At 34.6% G+C, this 25,253-nt stretch overlaps 5 protein-coding genes across 9 annotated transcripts; 4 read left to right on the forward strand and 1 right to left on the reverse strand.

Moving 5' to 3' along the window:
- The first annotated feature begins 1,294 nt into the window (after positions 1-1,294).
- Positions 1,295-3,873, forward strand: LOC140811481 (protease Do-like 5, chloroplastic). The gene is made up of 8 exons (XM_073169389.1): positions 1,295-1,562; positions 1,814-1,960; positions 2,351-2,413; positions 2,508-2,597; positions 2,703-2,825; positions 2,950-3,037; positions 3,155-3,229; positions 3,615-3,873. The coding sequence occupies exons 1-8, from the start codon at positions 1,332-1,334 to the stop codon at positions 3,719-3,721; spliced, it is 924 nt and encodes a 307-aa protein (XP_073025490.1). The 5' UTR covers positions 1,295-1,331; the 3' UTR covers positions 3,722-3,873.
- A 711-nt stretch (positions 3,874-4,584) lies between these two features.
- Positions 4,585-7,175, forward strand: LOC140811480 (F-box protein At5g46170-like). Its single transcript, XM_073169387.1, has 2 exons — positions 4,585-5,999; positions 6,823-7,175. The coding sequence occupies exon 1, from the start codon at positions 4,831-4,833 to the stop codon at positions 5,956-5,958; it is 1,128 nt and encodes a 375-aa protein (XP_073025488.1). The 5' UTR covers positions 4,585-4,830; the 3' UTR covers positions 5,959-5,999; positions 6,823-7,175.
- Positions 7,176-9,528: 2,353 nt separating this feature from the next.
- Positions 9,529-10,361, forward strand: LOC140812838 (glutaredoxin-C9-like). Its single transcript, XM_073171205.1, has one exon. The coding sequence runs from the start codon at positions 9,751-9,753 to the stop codon at positions 10,168-10,170; it is 420 nt and encodes a 139-aa protein (XP_073027306.1). The 5' UTR covers positions 9,529-9,750; the 3' UTR covers positions 10,171-10,361.
- A 3,049-nt stretch (positions 10,362-13,410) lies between these two features.
- Positions 13,411-18,137, forward strand: LOC140813196 (CBL-interacting protein kinase 23-like). 4 transcript variants are annotated; one of them, XM_073171668.1, is made up of 15 exons: positions 13,419-14,075; positions 14,693-14,755; positions 14,825-14,896; positions 14,997-15,104; positions 15,230-15,310; positions 15,432-15,485; positions 15,567-15,692; positions 15,857-15,946; positions 16,134-16,253; positions 16,330-16,458; positions 16,561-16,677; positions 17,027-17,083; positions 17,199-17,273; positions 17,608-17,686; positions 17,891-18,137. In XM_073171668.1, the coding sequence occupies exons 1-15, from the start codon at positions 13,620-13,622 to the stop codon at positions 17,911-17,913; spliced, it is 1,650 nt and encodes a 549-aa protein (XP_073027769.1). In that variant the 5' UTR covers positions 13,419-13,619; the 3' UTR covers positions 17,914-18,137. The 4 variants fall into 4 exon arrangements, with proteins under 4 accessions (XP_073027772.1, XP_073027770.1, XP_073027771.1 ...); XM_073171669.1 differs by lacking the exon at positions 17,891-18,137 and having other exon boundaries at positions 13,413-14,075; positions 17,336-17,669; XM_073171670.1 differs by lacking the exon at positions 14,693-14,755 and having other exon boundaries at positions 13,415-14,075.
- Positions 18,138-18,953: 816 nt separating this feature from the next.
- On the reverse strand, positions 18,954-21,624 carry LOC140813198 (uncharacterized). 2 transcript variants are annotated; one of them, XM_073171673.1, is made up of 7 exons: positions 21,058-21,624; positions 20,192-20,695; positions 20,042-20,093; positions 19,856-19,912; positions 19,672-19,767; positions 19,382-19,558; positions 18,954-19,287 (listed from the first exon to the last, which is right to left on the reverse strand). In XM_073171673.1, exons 1-7 carry the CDS (start codon positions 21,579-21,581, stop codon positions 19,255-19,257), a joined length of 1,443 nt encoding a protein of 480 aa, XP_073027774.1. In that variant the 5' UTR covers positions 21,582-21,624; the 3' UTR covers positions 18,954-19,254. The 2 variants fall into 2 exon arrangements, with proteins under 2 accessions (XP_073027774.1, XP_073027773.1); XM_073171672.1 differs by having other exon boundaries at positions 18,956-19,287; positions 20,042-20,094; positions 20,178-20,695.
- Between the last annotated feature and the right edge of the window lie 3,629 nt (positions 21,625-25,253).

Below are 25,253 nucleotides of genomic sequence, written 5' to 3' on the forward strand. Positions count from 1 at the left end.
CTTTTTTGCTGTGTTAAATATTTGGTATTATCACTTTTTTTAAACTAATTTTGTTTAACGGCATATTACTGTTTTACCATTGGCAAAAACTTGTGTGAGACGGTAAACTATTTTGTATTTTTAGACAGATCTTTTATTTGAGTCATCCATTAAAAAATATTAATTTTTATGTTAAAAGTATTATTTTTTTATTGTGAATATCGGTAGGGTTGACCAATCTCATAGATAAAAATTCGTGAGACCGTCTCACAAATGATCTATTCTTTACAGTTTTGTTGTGTTCACAAATCTCTATGTCCACATATAAAATAATACCACCTGTTAATTATAAACACCTTATTAAAACACACAAAATAGCTAGGCATAATTGATCATAATATTATATATAAGAAAGAATATAAATAAGTAATAAAAAATATTATAGAAACACAATATTACATATAAGAATGGAATATAAATATGTAATAAAAATAAGTAGAAGTTATTGAAAAATCCTCAATCAAAAAATTTTTTTGGCTTTACTTCCTATCCACAAAATTGTGGTACTATGTCAATACTCATGAAAATGTGGTACACTTCATGTGGAAATGTGGTACTAAAAAAGTATCATAGGAACTGAACACAAAAAAAAATAGGCGGCTGGGGACTGAACTCAAATTTCCCGTAAAAATAAATATTGTACAAAGGCATGTTGAGATAGGACACCTTCGATAAGATGTGATAGATTGATGGCTAATCAATAAGTAATAATTCATCCCGTACATATCAATAAATTAAGTGTGTCGCATCGCTCTCGATCTTTTTAGTATTATATTATTTCAAAACATAACACGTTTCATTCGCAAAGCAGTTCTAAATTACTGTAACATAAATGATTGCTCCATTTATATCAATTACCAATTTATTTTGTAAAATAAATAAAAAATCAGCGACATTAAAGTCTACTTGTGTATGCATATCATCTATTTTATTTTGTTCCTCTTCATTTATATTTCTATTCGTTCTTTGATGTATTTATATATCAAACAATAGAGTAAATTAAATGATCATAAGAAATTTTTTCTAACAATAAATTTAATGATTTTTTTTTAAAAAAAATCTGACAGGGTGTTGGGTAAAAAAAAAAATCTAAATTATGAGATTTTTTTTATTTAAAAAAGACCTTTAATTTGTTTGAACAAATTTTGAAATGTAAAATTTTTCAAATTGGTTTTAATTTTAAGTGTTCTTAAAAAATTAAATGAGTGGCCTGAAAAATTCTATCCTTCTTTCTCATATGCATGTGTTCCTTGGAAAAAATAATAATAACAAAGGTATTATCAGAATCAGTAATGGAGGCGCTGGGTATATTCAACTGTATTCAGTCTCCGATTCCGCCCGTTCGACACTCGTCTTCTCCTAGTTCAGATGCCTTCCATTGTTTAACAAGAAGAAAATCTTTAATTCTCACTTCTTCAATGCTCTCATCTTTCTTTCCCTTTCATCAGTGTTCAAGATCCTCCGCCCTCGCACAAGTGGAAGAACTTCAGCTAGAAGAGGATCGAGTCGTTCAAATCTTTCAGGTCCATGATTTTATCATTAATGCTTCTTGTAGAAGTATATGCATTTGATGATTATTTGTAATTACAACTTCCATTTGTAGAAGAGGATCGAACCTCGTTTTCCGGTTATTTGTAATTACAACTTCCATTCTGGTTTGGTGATAGACACTGGAGGATGTGGTGCTATTGTTCATCGTATTATATTGTTCCAAAATTCAACATGTGTATCGATTCGGATTTCTTCACTTACTCAAATCTTATTTATAATGTAGGACACTTCTTCTTCTGTTGTTTCCATCAAGGACCTTGAGTTAACTAAAGTCCCGAAGAGTGCTTCAGATAAATTGCTAGTTGAGAATGAGAATGCAAAATTGGAAGGGACAGGTTCAGGTTTTATCTGGGATAAGTCTGGTCACATTGTAGGTTCCTGGTCTTTGTTTCGTGGACTATATTTCTTCAAAATCTTCTCATGAAACTCATTGTTTTATGAAGTACTGAACATATAAATGCTTGCCAAAATCGATCATTCGGATTGATGTGTTGAGATTCATCATATATGAATTTATGAGTAGGTAATGTTGTTGTAGAATTTTATGAAGTCGCATATCAACATTCAAATCAACCTTGTGTTCCGGACACTCACTCATTCTACATCCTTGGATTTATCATTTATTGAGAGTAAAGTGGATATTCATTTCTAAGAGGTCATCTTGTGCATCATGATAAATTCTGTTTGTCAGAATCATGAGCATTTGCTGAATGCCGGAGGAGTAATAATTTTATGTTGAGAATCTTTTTGGTTTCCACAGGTGACAAATTATCATGTTGTTACCAAATTGGCCGCAGACAAAAGTGGATTACAACTTTGTAAGGTTCTGTTATTTTTTTTATTTCGTTAGCTTTACTTATTGTCTCGTATTTGGACCGTGAGGTATGGACCGACAGCTTGTTTACATCCATTTTCAGGTATCTTTAGTTGATGCTAGTGGCAACAGCATTGCTAGAGAAGGCAAGATTGTTGGCTTTGATCCTGACTATGATTTAGCTGTTCTTAAGGTGTTAACAAGAAAATAGTAGTGAATAGAAATCTCCCCAAGGTTCAGCTATTGACAATATGTAACCGGCGGCTTATACGTGCCTTATATCTAATTTCCGTTTCAGGTTGATGCAGTTGGAAATGAGTTAAAACCAGTGGCTTTAGGCACATCTCGTGAACTGCGAGTGGGGCAGAGCTGCTACGCAATTGGAAACCCTTATGGATTTGAGAACACTTTAACAACTGGGGTAATTTTTAAGAAATGTGAGCTCTGGTGTGCGCTACCAGATCCCTAAAGGAGATTTTTTGTATCAAGGAACCAATATGGATTGCTGATGAATAATGAATCCCTTGGTCTTTGACATACTGCAGGTTATTAGTGGATTGGGAAGAGAGATACCCTCACCGAATGGACGAGCCATTAGAGGAGCCATTCAAACTGATGCTGCCATTAATGCTGGTATTTCTCCATTGGTGAAATATTTCGTTTTACATGATGTACAGTGTTTCTGGCCATTAGCATCGTTTGATCTGCTTACTATAGATTTCTAGGTCTGATGCTTTGTTAATGCTGCAGGGAATTCGGGCGGACCATTGATGGATTCATATGGCCATGTAATTGGGGTTAATACTGCCACATTCACTCGCAAAGGTAAAGTGGTCTTCTTCTCTGTTTGCCGTGCTTAATCTTGTCATATTGACAATCATGCCCAAAATGAAACATTCTGAACAGTTAAACATTGATTTTTTCTAAGGGCTTTAATCCTACACCAAAGTTCAATCCTTTCCTCTATTTTTTGAATGCAGTACATCGTTTCCTTTTCCGACTATGAAACAGATGGCGTGAATTATCATCTGTTTTTAGAGTGGACTGCATCTACAATGTTTTGATTATGAAACAGATGGCGCGATCATACATTTTAGCTGATGCTTATCTAATTATTTTTGTAATTATCAGAATGGAAATTATATTCGTGAATTTAGCAACCTGAATTCAAACTCAACCTGAATGAATTTGGTTGTGAACCTTAATGCAGGCAGTGGAATATCTTCTGGAGTGAACTTCGCAATTCCCATTGACACAGCAATCCGTATTGTGCCGTATCTCATTGTATATGGGACTCCTTACACTGATAGATACTGAAGGCACCTGATACTCGAACCCTGTTTTCTGGCTTTTTCCATCTCTCAACTGGGAAAGCATTCGAGATGCCTTTTATTGTTCAGCAAATCGATGTTTTTATTTAATAATTGGTGTCTTTGTGCCTCTTTTACTGAAGTTTATGTTGTTTTGAACCAACCCACTACTTCCAAGTGCTTGTAAAGTAACGCTGCATAATACAATTGTTCTTCTTAGAAAGAAGCTTGCATGCCAACTCATTTGTTCAACAATTCCAAATCAGCAGAGTTAGTTTCTATCAAACATTGGTTCGTATGCAGTTTGGCTTTGTAAAGAAACTTATACTTTTTCCCTAAATTCACACCCCTCAGCTCCAGATGTCTCAGCCACAACATATTGTCCAATGAAGGAGAATTACTTTCTATAGCTTCATTGGTCATCATTTTCCCCAAGAAACTAATCGTCAACTAAAGTTCGTGGAAACAGAGCATCTGCTACAAGAAGAAGCACCCACTATGCCTTATTGCCACAATCATACTCAATGTTCCCGATACACCAAAATGCAAGGCTTGGACCAATCGTTTTATCTTGTATGCTTTGGGAAAAATAGAAACATGAGTCATAATGCCAATAAAGCTGCGCACCATTTGACTCGTGGTGCTATGTCGAATAATAGAATGGGTCGTCAGTGGTTTTCCGTCTTGGTTTTTACGAATGGTATCAAATGTCTTAGTATTTATGTAGTATTGTACTCTCCAAAAAAATATTTGAGTTGTGTTATTTGTCAAAAATTTAGTTGGACCAAAATTATTATTTTAATCTCTACGCCCCCACTTAATCTCTTTATTTTTAGTGTGTGTATAATATATGTATGCAGTGATGATAATAACTTGTTCACGAAGTAAATAAAAAAACTTGTTCGCTGTAAAAAAGACGCACAGCACACACACTAATCGTGTGTTTCTTTCTCCTCTAATCGCCTCCAATGCCCGACTGAAACAGTCGAGTTTATATATTCAGAGCTTTACGCCTCGGATCTTCGATTTCTTATCCTATTTTCCCATTCGTAGATCTTGCCTGCACAACACTATCCCAAAGGAGATATTCGGTTTTGCGTAGTTAGTTCGTGGGAAATGGGTTCTATTCGATTAGATCTGGGCGGTAAAATCCACCCCGAGCCGATCGATCTGTTCGACGGGATTCCGGACTCCCTTCTCCTCGTCATCTTCAACAAAATTGGGGATGTCAAATCATTGGGCCGATGCTGCGTTGTTTCGAAGCGGTTTCACTCTCTCGTTCCTCAAGTCGACACCATAATCGTGCGCGTCGATTGCGTCATCTCGGACGACGATTCCTCTTCCTCCTCGCTCGCCTCTGAAAAATCCCGGCACCCCATATCCTCTTTCTTTCGCCTATTCCTCGGACTCTTCAAGCCCTTTCAATCTTTTACACAATTCATTACTCCAGCCGCCAGTCGCCTTCCTTCCTTCGCAGAAGATTCCGACTGCGAAACCGAGCAAAACTGCGTCACCCACCATTCACCTACTCAAGTATTGAAGAATTTTAACGAAATCAAGCTCCTGCGGATTACACTTCCGAGTGGGGAGTTGGGGATAGACGCTGGTGTTTTGCTCAAGTGGAGGGCCGATTTTGGGTCAACGCTCGATAATTGTGTTATTCTTGCCGCTTCCAGTGTCATTCATAATCCGATTAGGGTCTGTGGTCGTAATGTCGATAATAATGATATTGGAAATAACAGTAATGGATTGGCGATTGATAATGGCAGCATACCAGAGTCTTTTTACACGAATGGGGGTTTAAAGCTGCGTGTTGTGTGGACTATTAGCTCATTGATCGCGGCCTCGGCGAGGCATTATCTGCTGCAGCCTATAATAGCGGAACACAAAACCCTAGAAAGCTTGATTTTGAACGACTCAGATGGACAGGGAGTATTATCTATGAACAAAGTGCAGTTGGAGGAGCTTCGGTTGAAGCCATTGTCTGCATCCTCGGCATCAAAGAGGACTCTTGTTCCAGCTCTGAATATGCGGTTATGGTATGCTTCCCATTTGGAGCTGCCAAATGGGATGGTGCTGATAGGGGCGACTTTGGTTGCAATTAAGCCTCGTGAGCAGTCGAAGATAGAGGCCGTGGGTTCGGAAGGGAATTGGGTAGCCTCCGCATTTGAGGAGCCTTTCGGCACTGCTGCAAGGATGCTGGTGAAGAGGAGAACTTATTGTCTGGAAATGAACTCATTTTGAGGTGGGGTTTGAGAAAAGATTGGCTAGTGGATTTCTTTGAGGTAAATTTCCTTCTGATGTAAAAGCTTGGGCAACTTTCTGATTTGTGATTTGAAATCTGTGCTAGCCATTGCTAGCAGCAAAATAGACATTGAACTGGGATTGACGGGGGATTCCTTAATCTCATGTTTTCTGTAGCTGTTTCTTTGTGCCACTGACTGAGATGGATTCATAAGTTTGTTAGGATGTTTTTATGTTCAATCACAAACCGTCAGCTGTTTCTTGACTTGTTTTCTATTTAGTTAGACAGTAATTCAGGTATCTTGCATCATATTTGAGTTACTGTATCAACTTTTTCTGTCAGTAATGAGCATAACGATTGGGTTTGAATACATATTTAGCCTTTATTCTCATTTGGTGGAATTGATTGGAAGTTCGAAGTCCTCTCCCTCTGAGAGCCAAATGTGCAGTTATTTTACTGGAATCCATCGTAGGAAATATTACTTCTTTCAGATTATTGGACTTCTTTATGAAATGTATTGACTAAAATCAAGCTACTCCCTAATAAATTGACTTTGTGTAATTGAGTTATTTTTCTTTCGTCACAGATCTTCCTATGTTTGCTCTATGACACTGGATCGTTCATGTTGTTGATTACTTCTTTGTTCTAGCTATAATGAACAGCCACTCTTGCATCATATATGTTCTATCTTTGTAATTTTTCGCTCAAGGATGCTCGATTTCTTCGTCACGTGCACTTTTGTTGCAACAATATCGCACATCTGCTTGGTAACATGGTATATCTTGTTAGGTTGATGTATTTGCCTTGCCAATCATGTAATTCAAATTTATTGCCTCATTGAGTCATTTCAATGTATTTTCCAGGGAATCCAAGAAGGATAAGAGTAGAGTTCAAAATATTTCCTCGGGAATAACATGCTACAAGTAAAAAAGTTTATCTTGCTATGCTGCTGGCTATCACGACTGTGCGATCTCAGTCGATGGTTCGTTATGAGCTTTAACGGTTACTTTCTACAGTAAAACTATTGATGATAGGTGCTTGCTTTCATCTGGACTATGTTATGAGAATTACCGTCTTCTAATTTTTGGTCATCTGCCTTTGTTAGCTACGTCTCTGTAAATATGCTACTTATTAAGATCCTATGCTTCTGTGATTGTTTAAAGATTAACTGGTTACTGACTTCTGGATTACAACTTCATATATACGTGTTTTAACTGATTTACTGCCTGAATAAATTTGTGAGCCTGTCTCAACTTTCTTCTGGACGAGGGATTTGTCTATGAAGTTTTGAAATACAAAATAAGATGCTTAGCTCACCTCCACCTTAAATGAAGTTGTGTTTCTTGAATTTTTGTGTTACTTGTCGCCACTACTGTGATACCCGGTCGCTATCGGATTTACCAAACCGTGGAGTTATTACTATTCTTTTGTTCCGAATTTCCAATTTTACCAACGGGAGAGAAGAAGGTTAGGGAAATGTTATCCTCGAGGATAATGCCCTCGACCTTTATCTATCTAATGACCTACTAAAAATATTTTTGATAATCGGATGTTCTATTAAAATATATGTGTTAGAAGGGTTGGTGTGGGGCGTCAAGTTGAGATCTCTCTTGCCACAATTCTACTGGTCAATAAATACCTCAAATGGGGATTATGAACAGTATCAGAGAGAGATCGAAAGCTAATTTCACCATACCTGAGAAATAAGAGTTTCGAGTAGATGTTTGGATCAAAATTTTCTTACTATTATTTATTTTATTTTGATATGATAAATATTTCGTAACTGTATCTTAAATGAGACTCTTTGTAATAAAAGCTACGTTAATATGAAAATTATGGGAATTGAAAAGATCATATTAGGATTTGTAAATCGGTTTGCTTTGTTATATATATTTTGAACTATTTATAAAACTAAAAAAATAATATTTTGTATTTCTAACAAAAAAAGTGAAAGAATGGATTATAATATAAAATAAAAATTGGAAACCGATGGATGTAAAATATGCAATGCTTGATAATTATTTTAGTACGACTAATAATAAATGTTTATTATTTCCTCCCTCAGGAAAATTGGTCTGGCAACTGATACGGACAATACACAGCACAGATTCAGAAAACGGGGAATAGACCCATTGATAACAAATGAATTGTCAGCTTAAATAAATGTGACGTGACCTAGTTAGTGTATATATATATATATATATATATATATATAATCAGGCTAATTAATCTAGGCATGCATTCCATGCCACGCCATTAAAGTTAATTCATCAATCAATCCCTCAAAAGGATATATAAATAAATATGGCATATATGTACCCGTTAGAGTGGAGATGAAATGAGTTTGGGTCGGGTATTAATTCGTATGTGTGATTGATTTTGTAAATGTAATAAATATAATATGAGTCTCATAGGACCCGACCTGTTTTAAATTTAATACACAAAAACATATAAATATTATGTTCGTATTGTACTGATCATTGTTTTTTTCGGAATAATAAAAATGCATGGTAAATATATATATATATATATATATTTAATACTAGCTACTTTTAATTACAAAGAAAATGCTATGTGTACATAATGGGTTACATAGAGGCTTACATGTAATTATTAATTAATTATTAAATTACAAATAAAACCCTCACCCTAAATTGATAGACTACCTATTCTATTAATTATTTTTTCTCCTATCTCAGCCCTCACTCCAAATCGATTGACCGTATCTTTCTTCTCCTCTCCCAACCCTCGCTTCCAAATCCATATGCGGTAAAGACGAAGAAAAAATCGAGATCATAGAAATATTCTATTGCTTATCGAGACGACCATCTATTCTCTTTTTTTTACATCTTTATTACTGTAAATTAAGGTTAGTTTTTTTCTTCCAATTTGTTGTTTCGTTTGTTTTAGATGTAGATTCGTAAAAGAGATTGTAGATTGTTTCGTTTGTCTAATTCTAATTTTGGCAATATAATAATTTATTATTGTAGTTACAATCATTAATTTTTTTAATTTTAAAAATCATTATATTTATTAAATATATTTTTTACATCTTTATATGATTTATTAAATATTGAAAAATATAATATTTATCAAAATATATTTTTTTTAAAAAAAATTGTATGATAAATCTCAGGACTTGCATTTAAAAAAGCAATTTAATATTATTGATAGGAGAAGAAATAATGAATGAAATGTGTAGTCTATCAATTTAGGATGAAGGTTTAATTGTAATTTAATAATTAATTAATAATTACATGTAAACCTCTATGTAACCCATTATGTACACATAGCATTACCCTAATTACAATAGTATAGAAAGTAACAAGTTTTGAACAATTTCCTACAAAACTTTAACATCACGTTTCTAGTGCCCATATATACACCCCCTACTCATTAATGATCTTCTTCCCTCATGCTGGATTACAGACAGACAGAAGAAGAAATCACAGCCGCAGAAATTGCCGGGTACGTTGAAGCTACTTGTTATGCCTTCTGATTTTATTCAGTGCGTCCTATTCTCTCTCTCACAGTCTCACTCTTTGTCATGCAAAACAGATGCTCTTATAAATGCTTTGTAAACCCTTAAAGTTGTTTGGTCTTTCACCAATGAATATATTGTGTCTCACTCACATGCCAACTTTCCAATTTCTCGTCGATGCATATATATACAACGGCTAACACAACCCTTTCTAATTCATTTCTCCTGTCTTGCTGATCACAACTTTATATATTTTTTAACTTCGATCCTCTGTCAAAGTTTTTACGATTAAGCTAATAATCCTTACCAAATGAATCAAGTAGCAGATAAGTTGGTGATGATTGGCGGTGGTGTTGGAGTTGGAGGAGAGGTGAAAGCTGCGGCGAGCTGGGAGCCTGTGTTCGAGACACTGAGCGTGCTGGTGTCCAGCAATGCGGTGGTGGTGTTCACAATCAGCGGATGCTGCATGTGCCACGTAGTCAAACAGTTGCTTCTGGGACTCGGAGTTGGCCCTGCTATCGTGGAGCTCGACCACCACGAATCTGGCAGAGACATTCAGGCTCTACTTTATCACCTATCCGGTGGCGGCAACGGTGCACATATACAGCTGGTGGTGCCGGCGGTGTTCGTGGGTGGCAGGTTCTTGGGAGGCATAGAGAAAGTGTTGACTTGCCACATTAATGGCAGTCTTGTTCCTCTGCTCAAGGATGCAGGAGCTCTCTGGCTTTGAATCTTGTTGGCATCATCCCATCCAGCTCGCTCATTAATTAATATAGTTTAATCTAGGATCTAATTAACCCGCATGAAACTGGGTTTACGCGTTGTCATTAGCTAGCAGCCACATATAAGTTCGAACATGGAATTCTGCGAAAATAGGAATATTTTATGTTTTTATGCTCTCTACATTAATTTAGATCACGTTTTCCGGGATGCAATTTATTGCCATTAATTTACAGCCTGGCCGAGCCGCATGCATGCATATATTCAGTTACAAAATATAACACTGGAACGATTTGGAAAAACTCATGACTATGGTCTTTGAAAATAAAAACATTTGGTAATATATATATGATGAACAGCTTAACGTGGAAAGAAGTTGATGATATATATATATCTATATACGATCGATGTTAAAATTATATAAGTATAATTATTTCATTGTATTAATTAGTTGAAAGATACTAAAATAATTTATATTCATGCACAAATCACATGACTCTAGAGTTACTTTGTGACAGGAATCAAATCGTTAGCAAAATGTGTCAAAATCAGCACTATGTGCTGTACTATTAGTCAAAGGAAGAATGACCTAAGTTGGGATTTGGCAGTTGGTGAAAAAAAGGCATTGAATCAATCATTGCAATCGTATATATATCATGATTTTATCTGATTTCTTTATTTTGTTTTTTTTTTATCCTCCTCATCCAAAGAAATGCAGGAGCAAGACAGATAATTATGACCTTGGGAGAAATAAGCTATATCCATATATATCAAGAAATGTGTTAAAAATACCTATCAGTGATCCACATTTTTTAAAATTAGATTAAGGCTAGGATTAATGTAAGGTTTCTCTAGGAAGACAAATTGTTGGTTTTCATCGTTCATGTCCATTACTCGCTACATCCAAATCATAAGAAATTATGTCAACATAACCATATCTATCATGATGAGGTATAATCTGTCTCCTTGTTATATCCCTGGTCGGATTATATTGTGTTGGCTTCTCCAAGTTTCAGGCAACTGTGGGGATTCATCAATCTTTTGAGATAAGTTTTGTTCAGACCTCTCAGTGGCTTGTGATATGTTTCGTTCAGTTGTCTCCTCTTTCTTTCAATTAGATAGAGTTTCTTCCATGTATCCTTCAGTACCTCCTTCATTATATTTCCTGATGTGTGTCATTTTTACATATTTTATTGTGTCATTTTAAGTCTGATTCATTGATGTTTCGTTTATATATATATGTTGCTTCTATATTTAGTTACTTTTATTATATATTATGCATAGTAATTGTTCCTCATGTGGGTACGTAATTTGATAGAGAAACTGGGATTTAAGAGCTTAAAGTCGAAGAGTGAGCTGCCCCAGTGCTCCTGAGTAACAAAGAAAAATTAATGAGCGCAAAGATTGCATTGGGGTGGATGATCTTGCCCACACCAGCCCGAACCGTTAATGAAAAAATATGTAATGGATTTCTTTCCAATTTTCTTGATGGCTACCTACTTGAAAATGCTAGCACACATTTTCGGGGACATTCTTTGATAACTTTCCATTTACACACGTCAATCAACTCATCATCAAATTGAATAGAAATCGATTTCTATGTGTTATTTTATGTGAAACTGAAATTGCACAAAAAAATAATGCATTTGAATCTAATTAAATTCAAATAGGAATAATTGGATGGTTAGATTTAAACATATTTATTAACTCGAAACATTTAATAAATAAATTGGGAGATTTCAAAATGATTGTGCAAGAATTTATTAAATAATTAATTGGATTTTAACATGTGACAGTCAACATTGTAAAGTTTGACATTATTGTGTATCTTAGTTCCTTATTTGAATTTGAACTTCTCATTGATCATTGAATCTATCATATTTAATTGCAATTGTCTTATTTAATTAGTTTAGATTGATAATTTATATCTGATCCTTTTATTTATGTTGTCTAATAAAAAAAATTAGTAATTAAATATTAGTCTATGTAGAATCGATACTTAATTGGACTCATTATCTATTTATTATTATTTGATCTAGTTTCGATTGCTAAATTTACTATCAACTGAAGCCGTCGGTGGACTATTTGGATTCCACTCATTTAAATCACAACTAGCTCCTTCATAATTAGGACCACGACTTGATGTTGAATGTAAAAAAAACACCTAGACAACAATCATGCAATGAAGTTTCAACATATAGCACAGCTTACATGGCCAGCAATCAGGGATAATTCGATCCTATCCCTGCAGACACTGCCTGTAGGGGTACATCCAAGGGCCAGAATTTTTTATAGACCAATTTTTTTTTTAATTTTTTTTTTCCCATGAAATGGAATCTCAACCACTCATATGGGGTGTGGACACTGCCCCCACACTCAAGATCGAACCTACCAGCAATCACTACTCCTCCAAGAATATCTATCTGAAACCTTCGTCGTGGTAGATCAAGATTAATATCTATATATATCCATGGTACCAAATAATTAGTCGCTATGAACTTCATACTTTTCTTAATTATTATATTATTTATATGGGCTTTAAAAATTATCAGAAGCTAAACTATACAAAGGTTAACAAGTCTCAGTTTTTTTATATATCAGAATCTTCTATTAAATTATTAAACCAATGCAGCATGTTTTATGTATGTTATAATAATGATTCCTAACCTTATTTTGTCTGAATATATATATATATATATATATATATATATATATATATATATATATATATGTATTGAGTGGATAAATTCTGATCACTTATTTAACCATAATATATGGATGATTGACAATGATTCATCACATATATCATGTGTTAAGTAGATGAAAACAATACACTATAAAATATTATATATCAAGCCGATTTGAAAGATCTCTTCAATTATTGGGTTAAAAAATTAAAAAAAATATTGATTGGGAAATGATAATGAAAACTAGTGTTGGAAGTAAAAGACCACCTGCCCTGCCCGCATTATTGAAAAGTACTGATTACGATATTTCTCAACATAAAAATGATACTAATCGAAATTATTTGAACTCATAATTTTCAAATAATCTTATTCACATCTCCATTCGCCTTTTAATTAAGGTTTCAGATAACCATTATTTTATTACAAATCATCTTATTCGTTAAGTTTATGTTCAAATCCTACACTAGACAAGTTTTTTTTAGATTTTGAGTCAAAATAAAATGAAGCCAACCATATATAACCAACCATGGTATTGTTTTTTAGAAAACAAAAAAAAATTATTAAGTGTGATTTTAGTAAATGCAATAGTTGATTATCTAGTTTAATAATAAATAAAATAATTTAAATTAATTTGTTTCGGCATGTTTGAACACGATGGTTGCCATTCGGAATCCTACATGGGAGAAAAGGGATTAAATTCACGATATTTGGTTTATAGTATTCCTTCTCTATTTACCTTTTTTCTTTGAGGAAATCCTGGAAGAGAAGATGAATGTGGAGAAGTCTCAGGTGTGGCAGCCTTGCAAGAAGAAGCGGCTCTAGTGTTTTCGAACTCAAGAAATTCAGGAAGAGGAATTTTGTTTCGAGGGTTGAAAGGGAGTGTGGAAAAGAAAACAATGTCCGGGATCTGCACTGGAAATCACGGCGAGTGAAAAAAAATCTGAATATTATAATAAAGGCGAGTTCTTTTTGGTCGAACCTGTACTTAAGTATGTATTCAGACTCAGGCTTTACAAAGAAAATGTCATCGAAATCTAGTGTTGGTGGGGGCAGCGGAAGTGAGAGTGCATCTGGGAGGACACGGGTGGGAAAGTACGAATTTGGAAGAACATTAGGAGAAGGGTCATTTGGTAAGGTGAAGTTTGCAAGGAACTTGGAGACTGGTGAGAATATGGCGATCAAGATTATCGATAAAAGTAAAGTTCTCAAGCACAAGATGATTAGCCAGGTGCTGATGGATAACCCCCACCCCCATCCCTCGGGGCATTTTCTAGTTTTTTGAGGCTGCACGGAATCTTGAGCGATGCTTTGCTGCTCTTTTGCCTTTTAACTTTTTTTTTTGTCCTTGATCTTGATATTTTTTGTCTTTGTATTATGGGTGTCTGCCCCTGTCTGGTCTTTTGCAGATTCTATCTGCAATTCTCCATTTGCAGTAGGAGTTGGTTTGACTCTTTAAAACTTATGTTTGAAGCATGTTTTCCCAAATTTTACCGGAGTAGTTTTCTGGTCTTCCAACTTCTTTCGGCTATAAAATTCTGAAACTACTTCAATGACGCCAAATGTTTATGGATCAACTTGTAGGAGTACGAATATGCAAGCTATACATGGCATGAATAAGTATGTTTGTGTTTCTCCTCATTCTCATCCAAATTAGGGATGTTATGAATGTGACAATTGGTAAATATATTTCTTTGTTATGCTTGTGTGTGGGAGGGAGCTGGTGTCATTACTTCCTTTAAAACAATTGAACTGCATCTTTTCTTTATGGTCTCTGGCGTGCTCCATTGTCTAGTTGCCACGGAGTTTTGTTTCTCTTCGTTTTGTTAAAATCTAATGCTCCAGCAGATTAAGTGCGAAATTTCAACCATGAAGTTAATAAGGCATCCAAATGTCATTCGAATGCATGAGGTTGGTATTTAACTTGTCAAGCCAACTTTGTCTAAACCTGTTAATTGATTTGAGTTATTTGTCCTGCAGGTCATGGCCAGCAAGTCAAAGATATTCATTGCGATGGAATTTGTCAATGGTGGTGAACTCTTTGACAAAATTGTAAGTTACGAGCATTATTCGCTGTCGATGTGTAATTATGACAGATTGGCTATAAGGAATGTAACTGATGACAATACTCCTTATGGTTTCTTGAGGCTAGGCTACTAGAGGTAGGCTCGGAGAAGATGAAGCTAGAAAATATTTTCAGCAGCTAGTTGATGCTGTAGATTACTGCCACAGTAGAGGTGTTTATCATAGAGACCTTAAGGTAAGCTTCTAATTTTCCTGTTAACCTTGGAACATCTCAGGAAAGAGTCGCTCACAACAGTCTTGATAGTTGATGGTTGATACAATCTAGAATTCGAATTGTATTTTATTTTTACTATTATGTAGCCGGAGAACCTGTTGCTTAATGCCAATGGAGTCCTTAAAGTCTCTGACTTTGGATTAAGTGCACTATCTCAGCAAGTTTGGGTAAGTACGATTTTTCTTTATCCCTTTGCTGTAATTTAGGGACACCTTGTCAAGATCTTAATCTAGCCTAACTCAAGATGTTATTTGTAATTGAAGTTCAATTTTATTATCTTGTTGCCAGGAAGATGGCTTACTTCACACAGCATGTGGAACACCCAACTATGTTGCTCCAGAGGTTTGCAATTAGCTTTTGGTGCATTATGTTTTCCAGTTCTTTTCAATCTAAGACTTTTAATCATCTGACCAAATTATCTAGGTGATTAAAAGTAAGGGTTATGATGGAGCTAAAGCAGATATTTGGTCATGTGGTGTGGTACTTTTTGTTCTTATGGCTGGTTATTTACCTTTTGAAGAATCAAATCTTATGGTATTGTACAAAAAGGTAACATTCATTCTATATACTCTGCTTAACATGAAATCTGTCATCTTGAATTTGTAATATGTTACAAAAAGGTAACATTTATTCTATATTACCCCGGAAAAAAAATTTAATATTTGTGTTTTTAATGCTCAACCAACACTAATCTCCATTTCAAATCATGTCAGATATTTGCAGCGCAGTTCACATGCCCCCCTTGGTTTTCTACCAGCTCCAAGAATTTGATCAAAAGAATATTGGATCCGAATCCATTGACTGTATGTCCACTTCTTTCATGCTGTTTACATATGACCCTTCGAGCAAAGCCAGATGAAGAGAATGACGAAGTGTTTTAGCATTTTCAGTCTGAAAATCTGTGTTTGTTGCAGCTAATTTACTAAAATTCGCTGATCTCTATTTCATGCCAATTGTGACTTATTTTCGTGATTTTGCCATGTGGAACAGAGGATCACAATTGCTGAGGTTCTCCAAAATGGGTGGTTCAAGAAAGGATACAAGAAACCTATATTTGAATGCGAGGAAGTTGCTCTTGACGATGTTGATGCTCTTTTTAATGAATCAGCGGTGGGTTTCTGATGTAGCTTTTATTATTTAAATGTTAAAGATAGATGTAAATAAACTATTCTTTTTTTGCATTCAGGACTCACCGAACTTTGTTGTGGAAATGCAAGAGGAACAACAACCTACCCCACCACTGCTCATGACTGCCTTCGAGCTTATCTCCTTCTCACAGGGTCTCAATCTCAATTCTCTTTTTGAAAAGCAAATGGTATGTACATGTATGAACTAGAAATTATAGTTGCAGTGGAGTGGTGGAATCACTCTATTTTAAGAATCCATAGAATATGCCCGACACTTTAGATGGCTACAGGGGTTTGCTGAGCGAGAAACGAGATTTGCATCCAAATGTTCTGCAAATGAGATTGCTTCAAAACTTGAGCAAGCTGCTGGTTCCTTGGGTTTTGATGTGAAGAAGAAGAACTACAAGGTGATTCACATTTTTTCTGTTTCCAACCACCACCTTTTCTCATTTTGGTCATGATTGCTAAACAGGTGGATGGAATATTTTTTGGAGGGCTGTGGTTTCCTTCTGCATGTTTCCCAGACACATGCTACCCTTGACTCTTGTTATTATCTTCAGATCATGTTAGCAACTATGTGACAAAATTGTGGAGCGAAGTAGGAGCATAGAACAGAGCGAGTGGTAGTTGTAATTCATATTATTGTGACTAAAATTAGTGCCAAATATAACTTTTGATTTAAGTTAATTTCATGAGCTACTTTTCATCAAAATCAAGTTTCGAGTCTGAACTCTTTTTAATGTTCGTCTTTCTCAGATGAAACTTCATGGGGAAAAGTCTGGGCGCAAGGGTCACCTGTCAATTGCAACAGAGGTATGTTGTTTGAAGGTCCTTCTGAGAAATGGCCTTGAGGATTATCTTGCAAAATGAAAAATGTTGATGTTTTATTTGATTGATTGTATTTATCTTCTGTGAAATGCCCTTACAGATTTTTGAGGTGGCTCCTTCACTTCACATTGTTCAGCTTCACAAGACTGGTGGAGATACATTAGAGTTTCACAAGGTAATAACACTTCAACTTTATTTCCTTTTAAATTCATTGCAGATGTTCTAATGTACTTACAGGTTTTGTTGTTAGTCGTGGCCTCAAAAGATGGAACTACTGGTTTGAAGATATAATTGATTGACTTTTGGGATGATTGAGGTTTAATTTGATATTTGTCAAAGAATTTTCTTGGAAATATATTAAATAAACCTTTTCTGGATAAATTTAGTTCATATAATTGATGTCTTCTTGTTAAACTTAAGGAACTGAATATCAGAGACAGAGAAAAAAAAATAACATAGATTTAAATTCATACAAATTCATTTATGATCACTTAAATCTATGTTCGCAGTTTTACAAGAACCTGTCAGCTGGGTTGAAAGATATTGTGTGGAAAACTGGCGATGGGGTGAACATTGAAGCGAATAATGGTAAGTGTGATTGGGTGAAGATGAGCATTCCATAATATGATATAATATTTTCTACAATCAATACGATCAATTTTCACGGCACGTCAGATGAGTGAACTGAAACGAGTTTGATATACTGGAAGACAAAATGATACATATGCTTCTTCTCATTTCTGAAAATATTAGTGAAAAGGCTACCGTTCATCATATTTATGTTTTTCACAGGTGCTGGTACCTCAATGTCTTGATCGTGATTATATATATGTTCGTGTTACGTTGTAATAAATGAATTGCCCTTGGGCTTCTAATGCCTTCAGGTACATATATTGGTTCAGTCGGCTTGCTACTATATGTAAGTTGGTATTAAAACTTGGTATATGTACAAAAAATTGACATTTTGAGGCATCAATCTGTATTTTGGAGTCTCTTCAATGTAAGTTTGCTTGATATGGGAAGTACATACATTGTATGAGCTGTGATTTATTTTTCTTCCACTTCCAATCTTTCACGAAGAAGTGTTGTGTAATTTCTGTATTGAATGGACCATGCTGGAAAAAGTGAACCCAGGCTCATGTTTTTTATACCCTGTACAAACCCATTAGTTGGACCAGATTGCTCGGGCGCCATTCAAGTGCTTCTGCCTCCAAAAGTTAGTCGAAAACCCGGAGCAAGCAAACTTTTTACATTACGACGTAAAGTCCTCTATGACGCTCTCACACAAATACTTAATCCCGATTTTTTGGTAGAATCTTTTGCAAAAATGGCCTCTTTACATGTTGATGAAGAAAAAAAAAGAAGTGTAGATGAATTCATCTATAATTAAAGAGAGAGACACTGAAAGGCCACAACTATAACTGTCAGGTGAACACTTGACTTGCATAATTAAAGAGCCCAAAGCATAATTTATTAAGCTTTATAAATATTATTTTATGCAATAAAATAAAAATGAGGGAGTAACTATTAATTTTAAGGGAGGAAATAATGGAGTTTCGTTATTTTCAAGTTTTCCCGTTTTGTTTATATTTGTTTTAGCAGATTGTATTCCCATGAATCAACTAGTTTACGAAGTATGCTTTGATTTAAATGAAGATTCAATTATATTTCTTTAATTTAATAATTTAAAATTCAATTTTAGTGGGACAATCTGATATTTCATGAGAACCTAGAATATATTTATTTAATTCAAAACTGCCTGGGCCAGAAAAAGCTGAAAAAAACAAGAGAATAGAGATGAACTCATCTCAATCTGATTTTTCATATTTTGCTGTATGAAAAATGCTGCAGGTTCAATTCAATTACAGGAGTCCAAGCAAGCAACCTGGAAGGAACGTATTAAGGAGCAAGGGATCAACGAAGATTAGAATACTCAACTATGTGCTTGATTGAACCTGAAATGCTTAAGTGAGTAAAGGAGGCCTCCCATCAATCAACTTCCATAAACTATCAAAACAGAACATAAACTATCTGCTTGAGATAATAACTAAAACAACCCACTGATTTTCAATACTGTCGTTCTTCATGCGTTCCTCGGCATGCATTTGAAGGTTTCTATCTTCCGTTCAAAATAACACTTCTTTTACAGCAATTTCTCAACAATGGGAGACAAATGCAGCCCAAGCATCCTTCAATCGTCAAGCACAGGTTTAATAATTCGATCATTTATCACTGAAATTAACAAAAAGTTATCCCCATAATGCATTAGATGACTGAACTAACCTGAAGGACAGAAAAAACCTTTTCGGCTATGTATTTTTGTGGGAGTGTAGCACCCCTTTGTTGCAGCTTGTCGGGGTGCAGGCACAGCCTTGCCTTTTGATATGCTTTTTTCACTTTCGGGATTTCGATTATATTTGTTAAAGGCACCGGAAACCAGCCACTGTTAGGCCATAAAACCTGAACATAGAAACAGTTGTAGATATTATTATGCATTGCATAATGAAATTCTTAGTGACACTTTAAAAAATAAGCATCGACAGGAGTCATTAGATGCAACTAATTCATCTCACATCATGCAGAGAAGATAATAGCAACCGGATGTCCGATTCTTTGCCATTCGACCACAACCTTATCTTTTCATCCATTACTTGCATTTCTATTTGTAACTGCCATGAATAATGGGAGAGAGTTAAAAGATTTTTCTCTCTTAAGCTGTATATACATTATTGACTGCATTTGTGGCCGGTTACCTACCTTGCTTTCAAATGGCTGTATTTCTTCTTCTAAAGCCCATTTTTCTTGTTGCTCATCCTACATGACAAGCAAAAGAAAAGAAATAGAGTAAACATACAGCACACTGTAAAACACATGTTGATTGTAAAAAGGGTAATGTCTCCGTGTTGTATCTATGAGCTCATATTACAAATGATATACACATACCAGAGATCCAAAACTATGTGTATGTCCTGACGACTGATTCCTACCGAGATTTTCTGCAATGTTCGACATATATGGTAAGTCAATGCTGTCTAAATAATGGCAAAAAAGACATGGCAAGAAAGAAACTCTAGTTAACCTTCTAAGTATTTCCCTTTCTCGCAATTTTCAGAGCCCCATTTACTCTCCAAACAATGTTTATGAAACTTTTCTTTTGCCCATGCGATTGCTTCGTCAACACCATTAGATTCAATCGTCTCTTCCCTATTATCAGAGTTTATTTCTATAACATATGAGCTCATCACTTCATCTTCTTCCAGTTCTACCTGATCTTGCATCGACATATCTTCCTCAACAGCTGTTGTTTTTTGCTCCATGTCTGAATGGCAAACTGAAGAAACAGCTGAGGCTGGTGAATTGGGTTCTAAACAATCTGTAGGCACTCTGAAGCTGCCGTTTGATATCGGTTCAACACTAATGGTCTCGGGGGATGCATTTCTCGGACTAAATCCAAATGGGTAGTTCTTGAAATTCTCAGGGTATTCGTAAGTGTAGAATACAGGCTGAGTGCCTGTAAATGGTGTCAAATTCTGTTGTTTTCTGCAATCGTTTTGCATCATTCTTGATGGATTCCACCCAGATTTAACATTAATTGGCCTGCAAAGGAGCACGTTACCTCTTAAGTACTGTTATTGCCTAGAAGATTCGATCATATTATATAGAATCTTGATTTCCAAGAGATTTTGTTGCTTCAAATGTGCATGCATCTCTTTTCTAGAACAGGTCGTTATATCTAGAATTCGAGTGGATTAATTTGTTTTCTGTGAAAAATGTCACCATTTTGCTGAAGAATTGTTATTCAATGTGGACAGAAATTAGATAAAACTGGGGGAGCTATGCATTAAATTCAAATGAATCAAGAAGGACATCAGGCAACTCACGGCAAACACTCTCAAACAAACATGCAGCAAAAGCTGAATCGAGTTATCCAAAAATTAAAAAATAAAAACATAAATTACCTGAGCTTCGAAGCAAAAAAGGAAACATTGTCTTCTACCCATACCGCCCGCCGGATAGGACTTACCTCCTCCGAGCTTAAAATCGATGAAGAACTCGTCTTTGACCTCGATCTTGATCTCATTACCCTCTCATCATCCCACCCAAAAATATCAGTATAGAAACCACTCTTTCGACAATTATGCTGATCTTGAACACTCTTCGTCGGGATCCTGAACTCTTTCAAGCTCCGGCCAATCCTTCCCGTCGGCGGAGGCACATTCTCCGGATGCCGGAAAATCTCCTCGTAGGAAAAATGGGATGAGGAGGATATTGGAAACCCAGTGCTGAACTGGCCGGAGAGAACTGTTCGAGGTGGCCCACCGAAAACGTCGGTGAAGTCTTCGGGGTTCAGAGGGTGTTCGTGGGATATGTCGCCGGAGGCAGTTTGCCGGGTGTTGTCTTCAGTGGATGGGTATTTTGGAAATTTGGGCTGTGTGACTTTTGTCGTGGGCGTCCCAATTCTCATTCTCCAAGATTCGTCCATTACTGTTGTTTTCCGCCAAGAAGGAATGTTGAAAACTTGCGAGTAGTGATATCAACGATCATGATATATACTGCATGGATGCGCAAATAATTATTATTTACTTTCATGTAAAGAGTTTTATTTTTTGAGCAAAAAATTTCATAATTATATTCTTAAAATTAAATTTGAGATTAATTTTAGAATACATTAATTAATTAATTAAAAGATTGAAATGAGATCATCTACCTACTTACTTGCATGTATTTAATATAGAAAGAAAGGGTGGTGTGCAATACTTTGTTTGATAAAATTATGTAAGAGAAACCAAAAGCAAAGTTGCAGAAATGAGAGCTGGCGAGACTTTTTTTTGGAGGAGACATGCACATGCCAGTTTTCCAATAATTTGTTTCAGATCACAATCCCACTATTTTATTATATCATTCATTTATTTGGTTTTTAATATTACATAAATTAATTATTAATATATATATATATATATATATAATGTCTTGATAAATTGCAACTGCAGTTTGAAAGCTGAGCACCATTTTAAAAATCCATTTTCACACAAATACCAACCGTCGTACACTGGAACAACATTACTTCCAATTCCTTTGTTTTCCCAACAACTCAAACCAAACAACAGATTTCCCCAAATCCAAGTTAGTCGTGTGATCAATCTTGATCACGTCTTCATATTGTTTTTAGGGAAATTACTAATTTTACTCGTGATATTATAAAAGACAACGACGACGACAACGACGATAACAAAAGGACCGAACGATGGATGATACATTAATTGACATTTGACACCCAAAAGTATGGACCAATATATAATCTAATGAAATGTGAATTAATGGGCTTAATTAAACAAAAAGTATAATTGACAACTCTCAAGGAGACAATGCATGGTGGCTTTTTATGACTTTTTCTTTCTACTTTTTTTACTTGTCATCTTTGCTTGATGAACATATAAAAAATAATCATTAATTTTCAAAAGCATATATTATTCGAATAAAAGATGTGTTTGCCTTTTTCTCCACTTTGGGCCCAAATTATATATTCTTCCCTATTCTCATTGGCAGGGGAGGGGGTGCTGAATGAAGATTGAGGATGACAACTTTTCTCACGGTTCTGGGGTTTCGCGGGGAAAACTCGAAACAAAAATTGAGATCTCTGATTTTTTCGGGTTTAAGTTCGGGTTCGGAGATTTTTTTTTAAATCCCCGATGTAATTTGGGGCGGATATGAGATTACTATCCCCATCTCCGAAATCTCCGAATCCGTCCCGAAAATAATATCAATAATAAAATAATAGTATTATGAATATTAATAATATAAAAATAATATTATTTTTTAAAATATTAATTATCTTATTATTATTATTAATATTGATATTAATATTAATATTATCTCTAATAATAATAGATAATAATAAGTTTTGGTTTTAAAAAAATCTCTAAATTCATGAAACAGAGATGAGAAGTTGATCCCCGAAATTTCGAGTTTGGAGATTAAGCGGGAATTGGGACTGGTAGTGGGGATGGAATTTTTGGGGATGTGGATGGCAAACCCGCCTCGGCCCATTGCCATCCCTAAATTGAGATCACATTCACGGGGTTTTATTTTTTAGGGGTGTATTCAACGTGGGAAATTTATTGACTTTTGTAGATTTTAAAAATCTAGAGGTATTCAATCAAGACTTTTGCATACTCTATAGAAGTCTCGTGGTATTCAAAATAGACTTTCATGGAGTTTTAAAAAGTCAAGTAGTATTCAACATTGACTTTTATAAACTCTATAAAAGTCTACAGGTATTCAAATTTTCCATGGACTTTTAATAACTCCATGAAATTCATTGACATACAAACATTAAAGCCTAAGGTACAACTACAAATTGTAAAAAATTGTATTTGGTTCACCCCAAAGATTTGAATGGATTTTTAAAACTTCTAACTCTCTCTGTCGCTTCACATCACATATCTTCATATCTTCTCTCCTGTCTTCAATTTCTATTACTCTCTCAAATTTTCGAAGTGTATCTCTATATATATTTTCATCTTTCTTTTTCAAATTTTTCAGTTTTTTGGCTGATTGTTCATTTAATAATTTTTTATTTTAATAACACGGGAAAATTTTGAATTATAGAATTGATTTTGTGATTTTTTATTTATAATTTATACAAATTAATGTAATATTCAATAATAATAAAAGATGATCAAAAAAATGTTGTTTAATTCTTAATAATTGAATAGTTGCGTAACAACAATGATTTTTTAAATTCATTTTCATATTTTTAATTAATATGTAAGCTATGATATTTTTATACAAAATTATATTCACACAATAATAAATAATAATATTTTTACATTTATATTATCAATTTAAAAATAAGATTACATGTTAATCAATTGATGTATTTTAAAAAATTTACAAACATGCATATAAACCCACATATAAATACATGTAAAGATTAAACGATTTAACTTTTAAATAAGTAAATTTATTTATTAATATAAATATTAAAAATAATTTCAAATTGAATATGTTATATATGTCAATTAATTATTGGTTCAAAGAAATTAATAAAAAATCACATGTTATAGTTAATTACAAAATTTATAAAATTCTATAAAAAAAAATCTATAAAAGTCTATAAAAATCTTGCAAAAAAGTCTACATAAATCACATAAATCTGTTTATAAACCTATGAGATTCCATAAAAGTCAATAAAAATTTATCAAATCCATAAAAGTCTATCATTAAAAAAGTCATTAAAAGTCATCAAAACTCTGAATTGAATACACCCCACTTTTATTTCGATGACACTCTTAGGTCTAGCTGTGTTTCAAGTCTTTGTTCCTTAAATTTACATACATAAATCACATTGTCATGAAAATGGTAATTACCTCAACAGTTTCTGACAAATGAATGCATCCCAGATTTTAATCAATCGTTCGTTTCTAAAAAAAGAAGAAGATTGAACGAAAATATCTATCAAGTCACGGTTCACATGCATGCCTATATCGAACAGGTTGAGTACGGAATTCATATCTGAAATGACAAGCAGATGAGTGCACGCCCGTACCAAAAAATCAAATCTCGTCTGCTAAATTTCAAAAGATAGTACCACAAAATATTTTATAATATTTCAAAACCTCGATGAATATTTGTACGCATACATTATTTCTGATCTCGATAGATTAATGCACGGGGTGAATCTGACGAAACTTTGTTCGTTGCATTTGGATTGACACACAGATTTCAAGAAAGGGAGGGTTAGAGATTGTTGGGTTTAATTTTTTATGCCATGGAGCTCAAGTAAATGCATGTGTTAACCCCTCCATCCAAGTTTATTTAGTCATCTTTCATCTATATTAACAAGTAGAGACATGAATTCGTGATTAAACTGATGAACTACTGCATGTCCTAGGAGTCATTAATTAAGAACCCATGCTTGGACAACTGATAGCTACAATCAACTCCTGAACATATTGTTACATGTATCATTGTACCCCTTCATTTCGCAATGCCAATACTCCTCGCGCATAGCAAACACAAATTATGAGAGATAAATTAAACCTATCTGGAAAAACAAAAACGCAAGTGTAAATACTCAAACACCAGCCTCTCTGTTTCTTACCTAATGTCAATCTGGAATCTAACTGTCATTCTTTTACGTGTGATTTCTGCA

Source organism: Primulina eburnea, chromosome 14 (genome assembly GCF_022965805.1).
Source record: "Primulina eburnea isolate SZY01 chromosome 14, ASM2296580v1, whole genome shotgun sequence".
Classification (NCBI taxonomy): domain Eukaryota; kingdom Viridiplantae; phylum Streptophyta; class Magnoliopsida; order Lamiales; family Gesneriaceae; genus Primulina; species Primulina eburnea.

Bases quoted from the DNA above. Each gene is read 5' to 3' on its own strand.
- LOC140811481 (XM_073169389.1), top strand. From the start codon at position 1,332: ATGGAGGCGCTGGGTATATTCAACTGTATTCAGTCTCCGATTCCGCCC. The intron at 1,563-1,813 runs GTCCATGATTTT...TTTATAATGTAG, and splicing joins GAGTCGTTCAAATCTTTCAG to GACACTTCTTCTTCTGTTGT. The intron at 2,598-2,702 runs GTGTTAACAAGA...TTTCCGTTTCAG, and splicing joins ATGATTTAGCTGTTCTTAAG to GTTGATGCAGTTGGAAATGA.
- LOC140811480 (XM_073169387.1), top strand. From the start codon at position 4,831: ATGGGTTCTATTCGATTAGATCTGGGCGGTAAAATCCACCCCGAGCCG.
- LOC140812838 (XM_073171205.1), top strand. From the start codon at position 9,751: ATGAATCAAGTAGCAGATAAGTTGGTGATGATTGGCGGTGGTGTTGGA.
- LOC140813196 (XM_073171668.1), top strand. From the start codon at position 13,620: ATGTGGAGAAGTCTCAGGTGTGGCAGCCTTGCAAGAAGAAGCGGCTCT. The intron at 14,076-14,692 runs GTGCTGATGGAT...ATGCTCCAGCAG, and splicing joins AGCACAAGATGATTAGCCAG to ATTAAGTGCGAAATTTCAAC. The intron at 17,687-17,890 runs GTAAGTGTGATT...TGTTTTTCACAG, and splicing joins GAACATTGAAGCGAATAATG to GTGCTGGTACCTCAATGTCT.
- LOC140813198 (XM_073171672.1), bottom strand. From the start codon at position 21,581: ATGGACGAATCTTGGAGAATGAGAATTGGGACGCCCACGACAAAAGTC. The intron at 19,768-19,855 runs GTAGGTAACCGG...TATTCATGGCAG, and splicing joins TACAGCCATTTGAAAGCAAG to TTACAAATAGAAATGCAAGT. The intron at 19,559-19,671 runs GTGAGATGAATT...TTCTATGTTCAG, and splicing joins TATTATCTTCTCTGCATGAT to GTTTTATGGCCTAACAGTGG.